Here is a 12653-nt window from a genome sequence, read left to right on the forward strand (position 1 = left end):
AAGTGGCAGTAATCACATTTTGTTATCCTCTCTTAAACGCAAGTTCTTGAACCCTGGTTCTGTCACTCGCTTGATCCAGCAGAATCGTATCTGTACAAAGCAACTGGCAAGAATGGGGCTCTGAGCAGCAACATTTGGGGGATGGTCTCAGTCTTGATTTGACTCTAAAATTCCTCATACCCTAAAAGCACAGGAGACAGGAAGACTGACATAGCTATTTCAGTGTTTTATGTTTTATAATCCTGCCCTGAGGAATCAATGAATGCTTTTCAGTGGTGTTAAATAATCAAAAAAACCCAGAATGATTTCCTCGGTAAGAATATTTTTATTGCTATATTAGCACCCCTTTCCCTGCAGCCCCAACAGCACCTAGTTAATGTTATGTTGTTGAATTATTATGTTGTTGAATTATTATGAGCAGTGCCGAGCAGAAGTCTCTTAATTTCTACTGCTCTGTCGGAACAAGACATGGCAGACCTCCTTCAAACCACTCACCAGGCAGTAGGCCTGACAAAGTTCAGCACTGCCCGTTCATCCTCTATGGGCAGTGCCATCCGCCTGCCTTTTCGAATACAGACATCTAACTGCTTGGCATTGGGCTAAAGCCAGTGAATGCATTTCACACAGGCCAGCCAACAGCTGTTTGATGATTTCCAAATGTTATGAACCCATGCTTGATTTGTTCTCGTTACCTACGAGTGAAAAGCTCTGTGTTGTCCTGTGTCACCAATCTTCCCCTACAGCTCTACAGTAATAAGAAGGCGTAGATAAAAGAGACACAGATGGAGAGGCGCATCAGCCGTGTGGAAAACTGACCTACTAATCATTTCATCCCAGAATCTACCCGTCATTTCTCATGCAACAAAGCTGCTTAGATAGCTTGTAACTGCTTATATTAACCAGACAACTCTATGTATTCTTTTACAGAGGTCAAGTAAACCTGGGTCTAATTCCCAGTGCTGCTATAGGCTTCCTGTGTGACTTGCATGGGCCAGTCCACCAGTACACAATGTTTTCCCATATACAGTATAGGCATAGAAACAGTTTTGGTCAGGAAGTCTCATGGCTCTCTAAATACAAATCACACAATGAACAGCAGCACATTTTTTGAAATTTTTATGCTGGCACTGCATAAATACAGCAGAATAAAGCCGTTTTCCTACTCTAAAAGGAGAGGCATTGAAAAATCCAGAGAGGAGAATGACGTACAGATTAAGAATATCCCACTATTCCTAGGAGGAGCTGAGAGATGAGAGACTAATCGCCTCCAGGAGGTAGGGCAGATTGCCTATCCCATCTCATCAGTCACACTTGCCAATCAGCCTCTTTACCGATAAGCCCATCTGGGAGGGGACTGGGAAGCAGGATGTAGAACAGGAGGCGATTAAGGCAAGCACAATTATTGGGCAATTACAAAGCAGTGGATGGGAATACGCTGCATGCTGCTTGCTGGAGATAGGAGGCAAGCCTTCTCCCCCCACCAAAAACCAGACAGGAATAGGATGAGGCTATGCTCCTTATTCTGAAGGGAAAAACGTTATCAGTTGTCATACATTATCCGGACTGGGGGGCGGAGGGAAGCAGACAAAGAAAGGTAAATTAGGACATTCAATAATACAAGGGTTAGTCAAAAAAATCTCCATACAGTTCCAGTAATAGCCACCCAGTACCACCTGAAACAAGTTACAGGCTTAAAACATCAAAGCATACAACTCAAATACACAGCTCATTAATGGAGATAAGGCATAACACACCTAGACAAAGATGAAGAATACAGACCAGTCTCAAAGACTCCTCTGCACGCAAGGCAAGCATTTGTCAAGAATGCATCTGATTTATAGTATTTTCAATAAATTGTTGTAAAACACTATGAAAAACCCATGCTACCAAATCTGATTCTTTGAGGTCACAGCAGAGCTTGGTTTTTTCTAACATGGCACAGACATAAAAGATGACTCCAGATAAGCAGAAACAAAACAGCGACATCCAACAGCACGGAAAATTTTTATAACAGAACAGAAAAATTTAATCCCAAATTTAAACTGAAGCGTATTATACAGAATCTCATTACTAAAACTGCATTCCAAATTTTATCCATGCTATTATGTCCACATATATCAAATTATAGGACTGAGCCACCTAGGGCTTTTGAAATACACATTAATTTGCCACACCTTGAAAGTGAAAATACTCTAAATGTTCACATACAAATGTGCATACATTGCAAGATGTTGATGTATTCAGCTTTCTCTTCTGCCCCTGCCCAAAATTAGGCAATGAATTTGCTCAAAAACTGGCCTCCAACTGTGAGGTGAGAAGATGCACAAATTAAGCCTAACCACAAATTACATACTCCAGGATATTCAAATTATTCAGGGATTATTCCGACCTTTACATAAATCAAAACTGAAACAAGCCTCAAATTACTTACTCTAGTATAATTCAGTAGTTCATACATGCACACACAAACACTTAACATATTCTAGTGGTGCCTGCAGACTCCCATCTGTCCATCTGAGAATGCAGATTTCTAATAGACAAAGGAAACAGAAACCATCCTTACAAAATGGAAGCTCTTGTATGTGCAATACTTGCCTGGAGGGTCCTGCTAAGGTAACGGTGGCATAGGGATCACATTGCCCGTTCACAATAGGCAGCCCTTGGCATTCTAAAACTCTAGAAAAGAAGAAAATGCAGACAAACAAATCAATGAAATGGGAAGAGACTGGAGTGAAAATAAAAGCAATGCATTTTCATCCTGTTCCCTCTTCACAGTACTTTACACTAGGAAACTGAAATGTCACTAAGCACAAGCCTTTCATTTATACCTAGTCTTGAAAACAAATTTTGGTCTTAAATACCAACTTTATCAGGGTCAAAAATACTGTTAAATTACAGAGAAACCTTAACTCGAAGGATTCTTATTATGCAAGTACAACAACTTAAGGTTCATGAAATAAGTCTGCTGTCAAGATGGGAGCTGTCAGCACTTTAAATTTCTGTGGCAACTTATTCAACAAGAAAAAAATAACCAGAATTTACTTCTGTAACAAAAGATTAAAAAAAACCCACACAGACAGATCCCAGCAGTAGTCAAGTAATTTCTCAGAATCACATTCACGAAGGCCTCAGTGCTTTTGACAAAATTTGGCATGGGCTTATTTCTACAGGTGAGTTAACTACAGACCAGGAGGCAGTACGACACAGCCATCTTTCTCCAAACTTGTAAATAGCAAAACTGAAGAAACACATTCAGCAGCTCTGCACTGAAGAAGTCAGAGAGACACTGGAGAGACAAAACGGAACAAATTGGGTTCTGCTGCAAGCCATGGTGAGAAATCTGCGCTTTTGCACTCTCATTTCAATATCTCTTTGGAAAAAAAGAAAAAACCTAAACAACCCCAAAAAACAGTGAAAAAATGTTTTATGTTTCACAAGTTAAAACGTACTGAGGAATGCAGCACCAATTGGAAACAAAGGCAGACAAGCCAGTTGCCAGGACTCTCCCCTGTGAAACAAGTTCTGCTTCCAACAGGTAAGCCTGTTGGGCTGATATATTTACACAATTACAACTGGAAAATTTCAGTGAAGACAAACTCTGAAGCTCTTTGGGCAGGTGAATAGTACTATACTTGCAGTGTGAAATATCTTGCATACTTCTGGGTGCTATAAAATCAGCAAGAAAAGTAATATCCATTTTACTGCTTTCAGTGACAGCAACTTTGATCAAAAACAGTATTTTGAAAAATTCAGTAACAGATAGTGCTCCACAATTTTATCCACAAAGCCAGTTATTTAGTAACATATGGTGTAGACTTCAAATACTGTTTAACTACAGACCTATTACTTACTCTGCATAAAGCGAGGAAAAATTTAATATTCTGCACCAATACAGGAATCATTTCTGTACCAGAGGAGGTACAATCTAGATAGGTTCACGCCGTCCTAGGAAGTACACGAAGATTGAAGATCACACTAAGGGGGCACATGCAGGCAGCTGAAGTGATACGTTACATTCATAGCTGGATTCTCACACCTATGATCCCGCAGAATAAAGGCTAAGTAATTGGCTTAACACAGACAGCCCCCAATAATGCACTCGCTCACAAGCTTCTCATTTGCTTAGCCCCTGTATGCATGGAAAAGCATTCAGTTCTTAATCTAGATGATTCCTCATTGCTGATTCACTAACACTAGTGCAAAAGAGAATTATGTTCCGTATTCTGGATACTCAAGTGAAATCCATAGATCAAAACCATAGAGAAAGTTAGGAAAAACTTGGATTGCATAGGCACTCTGCTGCTTTTATTTCTGGACTTCTATTATTTCACTACAAGTTTACCTTCCACACAGACAGAATGTAGAAGCCTCCCAGATGCCTAGTTTAGCAGGTATCTGATATTGTAGAGCACTACCATGCAAACAGCAAAATTCAAGCCACAAATTCTATCCCAGCCCCAGCTGGAAATGCAAGGTGCAAGCTCCAGTAACCCTCAACATCAAGCAACACATAATATATGCGATTTGGTTGTCTAAACGCATGCATCTAGTGCCACTTGAGATGACTTAACTGTTTCTTCCCCAGTCCCTTGCTGCTGCTCCAGAAAGGCAGGAGGTACCCACGGAACATGTATATTTGACAGTTCCATGCCTCTCAGAGGCTTACATAAATAGACTAGATGCCTGTTTTCAAGCAAGTCCTACTCCAGCTTCACCCACCCTGCCTTACAGAGAAAGTACAGAATAGGCTTTTTTGCATGTGTATTAATACAAGTATTCAAAATCACAAGGAAAATGCTACTTTTTAAATTTGAAAAGGGCAGATGTGAATAGAAAGAACACTTATGGGGAACTTTATATTGTAGCCTTCCGGCAGAGCACCTAGAAGTGCAGGAGGAAAAACCCGTAAGTGCCAGCAGAAAGCCTTTATGAAGAGGCAGGTCCAGCTGGATTTTCTTATGAGTAAAGGGCAGACGACTTTGCTTCTAGTGGTCTTTACACTAATATGACTACATTCACAGCAGAAACACTTTGCCAGTGAGCTACAGCATGACTGCTGGTAATTCTTCTAGGACAGCAGATGTGGCTTGAACACATTCCTGTTTGAACAGAACAATTGTACGCCAAGTGTCAGCATCAAACCCCCCACCCATTCCACCGCTTCCTTAAGGCAGCCTGTAAGTTCATGGCTTTATAGCAGTCAGCTGATTTTCTACTGTTGATGAATAGCTTCCAAGCCAGCTCTCATCCATACAGGAAGAACTATGTGAAATTTAAACACAGAGAAAGCATGTTCTGAGAGAGTATAATTCCTGTTTTAATAAAAGCAGTCCGTTCAAGAATATGCAGACAATAGAAAGTGATCCCAGATAGCATTATCTACACTTGAGGACATGCAGAGTTTATAAATCACTACACAATAAAATCACAGATGAATCTGAATGACAGAAAATATGCATACCCTAACTATACACATATACAATGATAGGATCTATTCTAATATTACCACATAGAAGAATTTTTTACGTTTTTTTTGTGGATAGCCCTCAATCATTATCGCATCAACCGTCAGCAACAGTTAAAAAGACAAACAGTATCATTAGCTGGTCGGAGAGAACACAGCAATGTAAATCATTGGGCACCTGCATCTTGAATTGTGTGTGCTCGCCAAAACATATGGATAAGAACAACAGGACGACTTGTAATCGCTCATGACTCTCCCAAGTTTGTACTCTCCAGCTCAGAAAACAGAAGTTATCCATTCCTGAACAGCTTACAAAATCATGAATGGCGTGAAGAACATCTCACAAAATAAGAATTAAGGGACACACAATGAAATTACCAGACAGCAGGTTTAAAATAAACAAAAGGAAGGACTTTTTCCACACAATGCATAATGAAATTGCAAAACTTATTGCCATGGGATGTTGTGGAGGCCCAAAGAATACATGGATTCAAACCAGGACTACACGAACTCATGGAGTGTAGGTTTGTAGGCAGCTATTAAAGTTTAAGGGTCCAGAAGCCTCCTCCAGCTCAGGAAAGCCCAAGTTGCTGATCGAGAAGGGTGTAACACTGGAGCAATCACACCATATTTGAAGTATCACTCACCAGCAAATATCAGAAACAGTACTACGCTAGACTAGAGGGGCATTTAACACAGTAGGGTAGTTTTTATGTTCTCTGGGGGAAAAAACAAAACCAAAAAACAGAACAAAAGAAAAAACCAAAATACACAGATGTTCTCATACAGTCACAATGACTTAAGAGTAAGACATTTCTTTGTGTGCAGTTGGAATAAGAGAAGCAAAAACAACCTTGAAAGAAAAAAAATGGGGGAAAACAGGAAACAGATGCCGACACAAAGTGTATCCCAAGCCTTTCAGGTAATTTAAAAGTGGTTATTGTTTAAGGATGTTGGAGAAAGCAGGCAAAAGACTGAAGACTTAGGATTTTGAGGAAGGAAGGCTATGTCTGGAGAGAGGCTCATTCTGGTACTTATATCTTACTAAGCATTGTGGGGAGAGACAATAAAATTCAACAGGGCACAGGTCTGGTTGACTCATGTTAGTATACCCTCATTAGCTGCAGGAAACTGTAATCCTAGAGCTGGTTTCGTTACATCCATTTTCTCCAGTCATGGGAAAGTTGCTAGGTAAATTAACACTCCTCCTCTCCCAAGCTCGTACCAAAACACTGGCTTTAATTGGCAAGCAGGAAAAGAGCTAGAACAAAATGACAGCTACTCAGAGACACAATAAAATGGAGCCTCAATTCTGTGACATGGGTATCACATTATTAAGACTGACAGTTCATATCTGGATTAGATGAGAAAACATACAGAAAGAAATGTATAATAAAGGTATAATCTCGGGGGGGGGGGGGGCGGGGCACACTGGGAAGCAGTGAATAAAGCCAGTAAAAATGAAATGCCTTTGCTCTAATCATCTACAGAATTAATTTAACATATGTGTACTAGGATAATGAAAAAAAGCCTAGGCAATCAAGATTATTCAAGAATTACAAGTCAACTCATCAGGCCCCAGAGGAAAACCGTCTGGTGGCTGCCCAACTGGTAGTTTCTGATCATTAGCTGTCTCGAGCCCAGCTGGGGCAGGGTGAGCCACCCCTCGCAGCTAGCCTGGCTGGGCTGCACTAAGGTTAGTGCTGGGTCATATGGAAAAACTCTCAAGGCAGCTGCCTCGCTATATTTTGCTTGTGGTTTATAAAATTAACAGGTCTCAAGGAACAAGACATTTCAGTTTTCAATGTGGTTCATGACCAAACCTTCACAAGAGTAAATAAGCTATGGAAAATTCCCAGAGGGTAAAAGAAAACCTCAAACCCAAACACACCATGAGCATGCCCTCTTGCCTTTAAATTATATGATTACAGAGGTTGAGAGGGAGGCAGGCGGAGAAGGTTTTGAAAAAAGAAAAGATTTTTCAACAAAGACTAAGCAGCTCACATCTGACAGTACAGGCACTCCTTCTGCTTCTGGGTTGCCAACCAGGAGCTGTAGGCCGTAGTCTCTGAGACAGCCCCTACACAATCCTACTCAAAACCAGGCCTGACACAGGTGAGTAACACCAGGATGATCCAAGACTGTGGGCGTTCCACACCCCTTCCTTGGAATTGCCAAAGTTATTTTAAAATTATAGGCTTTCTGATTAGTTCAGGATGCACGTGTCATTGGCATCCTTGTGTGCCAGAACGGACAACCAATGCAAAAAGGGACCCAGAGAAAAGAAACCAGAAGGGACATAGCTGTTCGTAAAACATGTAGCCGTATTTACTGTTCTTCCAGACCAAATCACTTCCAGTGTACCTAGTCAGGTTCAGGTCTTCCCCCAGTTTCAACCTAGGTAGGGAACAGCACACCATTCCCATTCTCCTTTCTCAAATCAGACTTTTCTCACTGTGATTCCTCAACAGAAAATAAATACATCTTTTTTTTCTACACAATCTTGTCTTCTATCAATGTACATAATCCATGTATTTTAATTGCTTTCACGTACATACTGGGTTCCTGGGATCAGTCTTAACCCTTGGCAAGTTTACTGATGTATCTGATCAATCTTCTATTTCTACCCTCCACTTGTTTCACCTCTCTTTCATTTCTTTATCTTGAGGCTTTGTCCCATCCACATGTGTATTTTTTGGCCGTACTCAGGTTCTTCTTTGCGTCATTTCAAAGACAAGAGACTTCCTCCTCCTTGCTTGCTCTAGTGATCTAATTATTACTCGAACACTCAGTACTTTGTGTGGTAAGCCTGACCAGACAGAGAAGTATCAACTTAAAACCAAACTTTGTGGCAGATTTGTCAGAACTGTCACCAAAACAATGCATCTTTGGCTTATGCTAAGTACTTGTTTGGTAAGGTACATTCCCCAGCACTGGGTATGTGACTTACATTCTTAAGTCTCTCTGGATCTCTCTTTTTTTTTTTTTTCCCTTTTCTTTTTTTTTCTACTGACTATAGGGTCATCTTGTAACGTGTACTATCCTGAGCACCTTGTTTTCCAGGGGTAACAGAGCACCTCTGAATAGTCTCCCTTTGTGAATGGGCTTCTCAGGGCACATTAAATAGGCTATTAATCTTTAACTTCATAATAGAGTAGTCCAGTCTTTTCATCTAGTCTGACAGTAAAGAAGTGGCATTTCTCCTTTCCTGGCCACATTCAGCTCATTCTTGAATGTCCTTTTTTTTCAGTGCAGCCTTGCATCACGATCTGAGCGCCTTGCTTATTCCCGGTGGTTTAAGAGGAACTTCGAGGTAACGCTGCATGACAGACTTCCATGTGTACCTTGGCCAACCTCACATCTGTGCTGGCATACAGTAGCTGCTCTCACACCAGTGAACTGACTTCTGTATTCCACTGCAAGCAGGAACTGTTCCCAGGCCTCCTCCTTATTCCCTTGGTCTGCGTGTGACCAGGACCTTGCTGAACCAGTCATATTCCTGTGTGTTAGAGGGGCTTTGCCTGGATGTATCTGCACCCACCACTAATAAGCACAAAGGCGCTACGTCTAGCTCAGAAATACCCTGAATCATAAATTTCTGGAGGCCAGGACAGTGTATCACCATATGACTGCTCTCATAATTCTTCATCTCCTACTGGACGCATTCAGAGACAGTGTCCTGGGTTTTGGTCTGACCAAATGGTACATCTGAACTGCTGTTAGTGCACCTTCAGACAAAGTTTGCCCTTCCTCTTCACTTCCACAAAATAATCTACCAGATCTTCATTGAGGATTTAACATAAACACACAACCCTTTTTTGCCAAGAGGCTGACCAAGTGGCCTGTTTCTTCTGGAATAAGGCAAAAATTTTCACAATTTACTCAGTCACGGTTTTAAAATACACTCTGCTTCCATCATCAAAAATACTAAGCTAATTATGTCCCAACCTCCTCAAAATTTCTTTACCAATCCATACTCTGACTCTACCTTGCCCCTGTCCCCAGGGAATAAGGAGGCTAGCAATACTGCATCCATGTATTGAGTCAAGCCCTCGTCCTCTGGATGAACATTTGAAGCCAAAAGATCATGCCCACTCCTAGTAAGTGAACTCTACTAAAAGAAGATTTCAAAAGTACTTATTCCTTGACTTTTGGAAGTGATCTACTTGTACCAAAACAAAATTTCCTACTATTCTTCTTACCTGCTTATTTTTTGTACTGGCAACAGACCAGTTTCCTCTGAAAGCTGTTCAAATATACTGGGAATCGCCCACAGTGATGTGCCCTGGTTCACCTTCATATTATGTCCCACTCAGACACAAAATGTTACAGTACTGTGTAGTGTCTGGTGACCACTGACCACGCCTGGTAGAATGAACCGGGGAAAGGAAAGGATGGAACAGTGTCCAAGTAGATATAGCCATACCGAACAAAATACATCAATGCTTGCTTTATCATCATGATTTTTCAAGCCACTTCCCCACTACGTTTTTTCATCTCTCCAGGAAACCTGAAACCAGAGTCTTTATCCAGCCCTCAGCCACACTGCTGCTCTCCAACCTATCCTTCCATCTCTTTTACTGCCCCTCCAGAAAAACCACTCTCCCGTAGGAACTCCAACAGTAGCCTGTCCTTTTTGGATGATACCCTCCTCCTTTTGTTTTTTGGTTTTTTTTTTGGTGTACAAACTTGTTCTGGATTACAAACAAGAAAACCCTTGCCATCTGCTTAACCTCTGAGAGAATTAATGCTTAAACTGGAGCTACTTTCCCCCCCTTCACATGACAATTCATTTTGCCACAAAGATCTGTGGCAGTAAATGAAATCCTGCCCCATTCAAACAAATGGCATAACTTTACCTGGGACCAGCATTCTACTCAATGCGTATTCCCTTAAAATAAAGGCTGTACAGCATTTGATGCATTGGCACTGAAACATTTATATACAAGGTACATTATACACTCAAAACCACCCCCATTTCAGCTTCTGAAATCTGGATAGAGCTTATGCAGATCAGAGGAACAGGCTGTGCATGCAACTGTTTTGATTTTTCTCTTTAAAATACCATCCAAAGCCTCCATACCAAAAGCACAACAGAAACCTTGAAATGCTGAGATTACAGCTGCAACCCTACATAAGTACTGCCTTTTCTTCCCCCTTCCCAGTTGAGTTCAGAATAGCTGCAGTCCAGCAAAACATGTAACATGTTCTTAAACTCATGTTATCCTAGCACAGGTTCCTTCCTGAGCTGCCCTACAACAGTTTTTGCAGCCTCAGGCAGCACCCAGATTAGCTTTTGGTCTTAACTGGAAAGCGCTGTATGCACATTTCTGTCACGCACACACAATTCTTGTTAACACAAGGCTGTTAATGGTGATTTCCTTCAGACAGAGCAGAGGAAAAGGATTTGACTGTTAAAGTTTGGGTTCGAGCAAAAATTTCTTTCCCAGGTATTTACTGGAGATATTTTATAGCAAAACAGGAACAAATATTCACACAAAGCCAACGAATAATATATGGAAAGCAAATGAAAGCTAACGAGCACAACCACTGCTTCCCCAATGTAAACCAAATAATATTAGAGATATTACAGTAAAACTATAGACAACGCAAAAAACTGTTTCATTAAATACAAGGAAGAAATACTGTCAATGCATATGCATCCCTAAAACCACTATCACTTCAAATAAACTGCAAAATTTTCTCATGTCAGTAGACATGTAAACATTTCTTAATAGTTTAAAAATCACATGGATGTTTTTCTGCTATTAATAAGGGAGCTGTCTTCCACACTACAGTTCAAAACATCCCATTTGCTTGCCAATATCAGCTCTAGAAAGACTTTTAAAACCATACATTTACAGAGTACCATCTGTACTCTGTACTAAATAAAGAGAACAGACTAAAAAGTAGGTGTCAGCTGTCCTGTTCTCACAGGACAAGGAGTTAATCCATTAGAAGTTAAACCCGTTTGTGAGTCAATTACAGAAGACTTGCAAGCTTCCTAAAAGCCACTTCAGGAAAGTTTTTAGTTAGGTTAATATAAAAAATGGTTACATTATCTTCTGTGACAGTGCCCTGAGGCCTTGAACAAAGACACAAGCTTGCTGAAATTTTGAACTGCGCTCATTTAGGGACTATTACTGGCACTGGCATCATCGTTTCCTCCTGCCTTGGTCTCGGACTTGCAACCCCACTTATTAACAGGGAGCAATAGCTGAATGATGGGAGAGTAAAGAAAAAGGGTAAGCAGGGAGAACTTCTAGCACACGTGGATTTTCAGAGGAGACAGAAGACCCAAATACAAGTTGCAGCAAAGCAAGATGTGTGTAAAAATTATAAGGGAATAGCAACACAAAAGAAGAGGTATAATCAGGAAAGGATAAATTTGCTTAACAACAGTACTATATTGTTTCTTGTAGGCAAAGTGAAGAAATTTGAATTTGATGTAGTATGCTAGGAAGCCAAGGAATGGGTCAACATATCAAGGCAGTTGCAGAAGCATTTGTGTTAAAGCAGCGTGGTGAGGGATGTAAGAGGAGTAAAGCACAAAACGACAATTACAATATGCAGCAAATGATTAGAGCCTAGACAACAGCTTTAGCTGAGCTGCCTGTGGCCTACGGCAATATCAAATGGAAGCAATGAGATACTGTCTGTATAGGCAGATAACGAAAGAAAGACCACCAAAGACCAAAAGGCAGCATGGAAGTCGGACACAGAAGGGCTGTTATGGCTACATAATGAAGCCAGCCAGTGACACAAAGATCTCCCATGTTGTTTTTCTTTGCTTGGAAACGTAGGTCAGTCTCAAGACGATGTACAGTATGCTATATGGGATATACAGGGTTTATGGAAAGCAAGCTGCAACAATCTCTGACTTGAGGTCTGTCCAAGTTTAACCTGCTCCCAGGAAAGAGCTGCCTGCACACAGCACAATTCTTCCTTTCAGGCAGTGCCTGCATGTCACTTGTATCCATGCTCGAGCACGTAACCGAACAAAATAAGCTGCATGAGCATGTCCCGACTTTTCCCCTCTGCCAGCCAGCGGGGGCCACATGCATCTACAACTATCGGAAGGACTGATAACCATATGACAAGAAGGAAGACAAAATGAAGAAGCTAGTTTTGGAATGACTGAAATTCATCCCAAAGATGGAGTGTGATACTTGGCAGGGCAAAAGTTACC

The 12653-nt window shown here is 41.0% G+C and overlaps 1 protein-coding gene across 1 annotated transcript in view; it reads right to left on the bottom strand.

The window, feature by feature from the left end:
• The window catches only part of RASA3 (RAS p21 protein activator 3), a 133093-nt gene that overhangs the window by 30544 nt on the left and 89896 nt on the right, over positions 1-12653 (bottom strand). The window contains exon 6 of the mRNA XM_082335596.1: positions 2596-2676. Coding sequence (XP_082191722.1) covers positions 2596-2676 — 81 coding nt within the window. The remainder of the gene's footprint in view (positions 1-2595; positions 2677-12653) is intronic.

The sequence above is a fragment of the Platalea leucorodia genome (genome assembly GCF_965183815.1).
Source record: "Platalea leucorodia genome assembly, chromosome: 2".
Classification (NCBI taxonomy): domain Eukaryota; kingdom Metazoa; phylum Chordata; class Aves; order Pelecaniformes; family Threskiornithidae; genus Platalea; species Platalea leucorodia.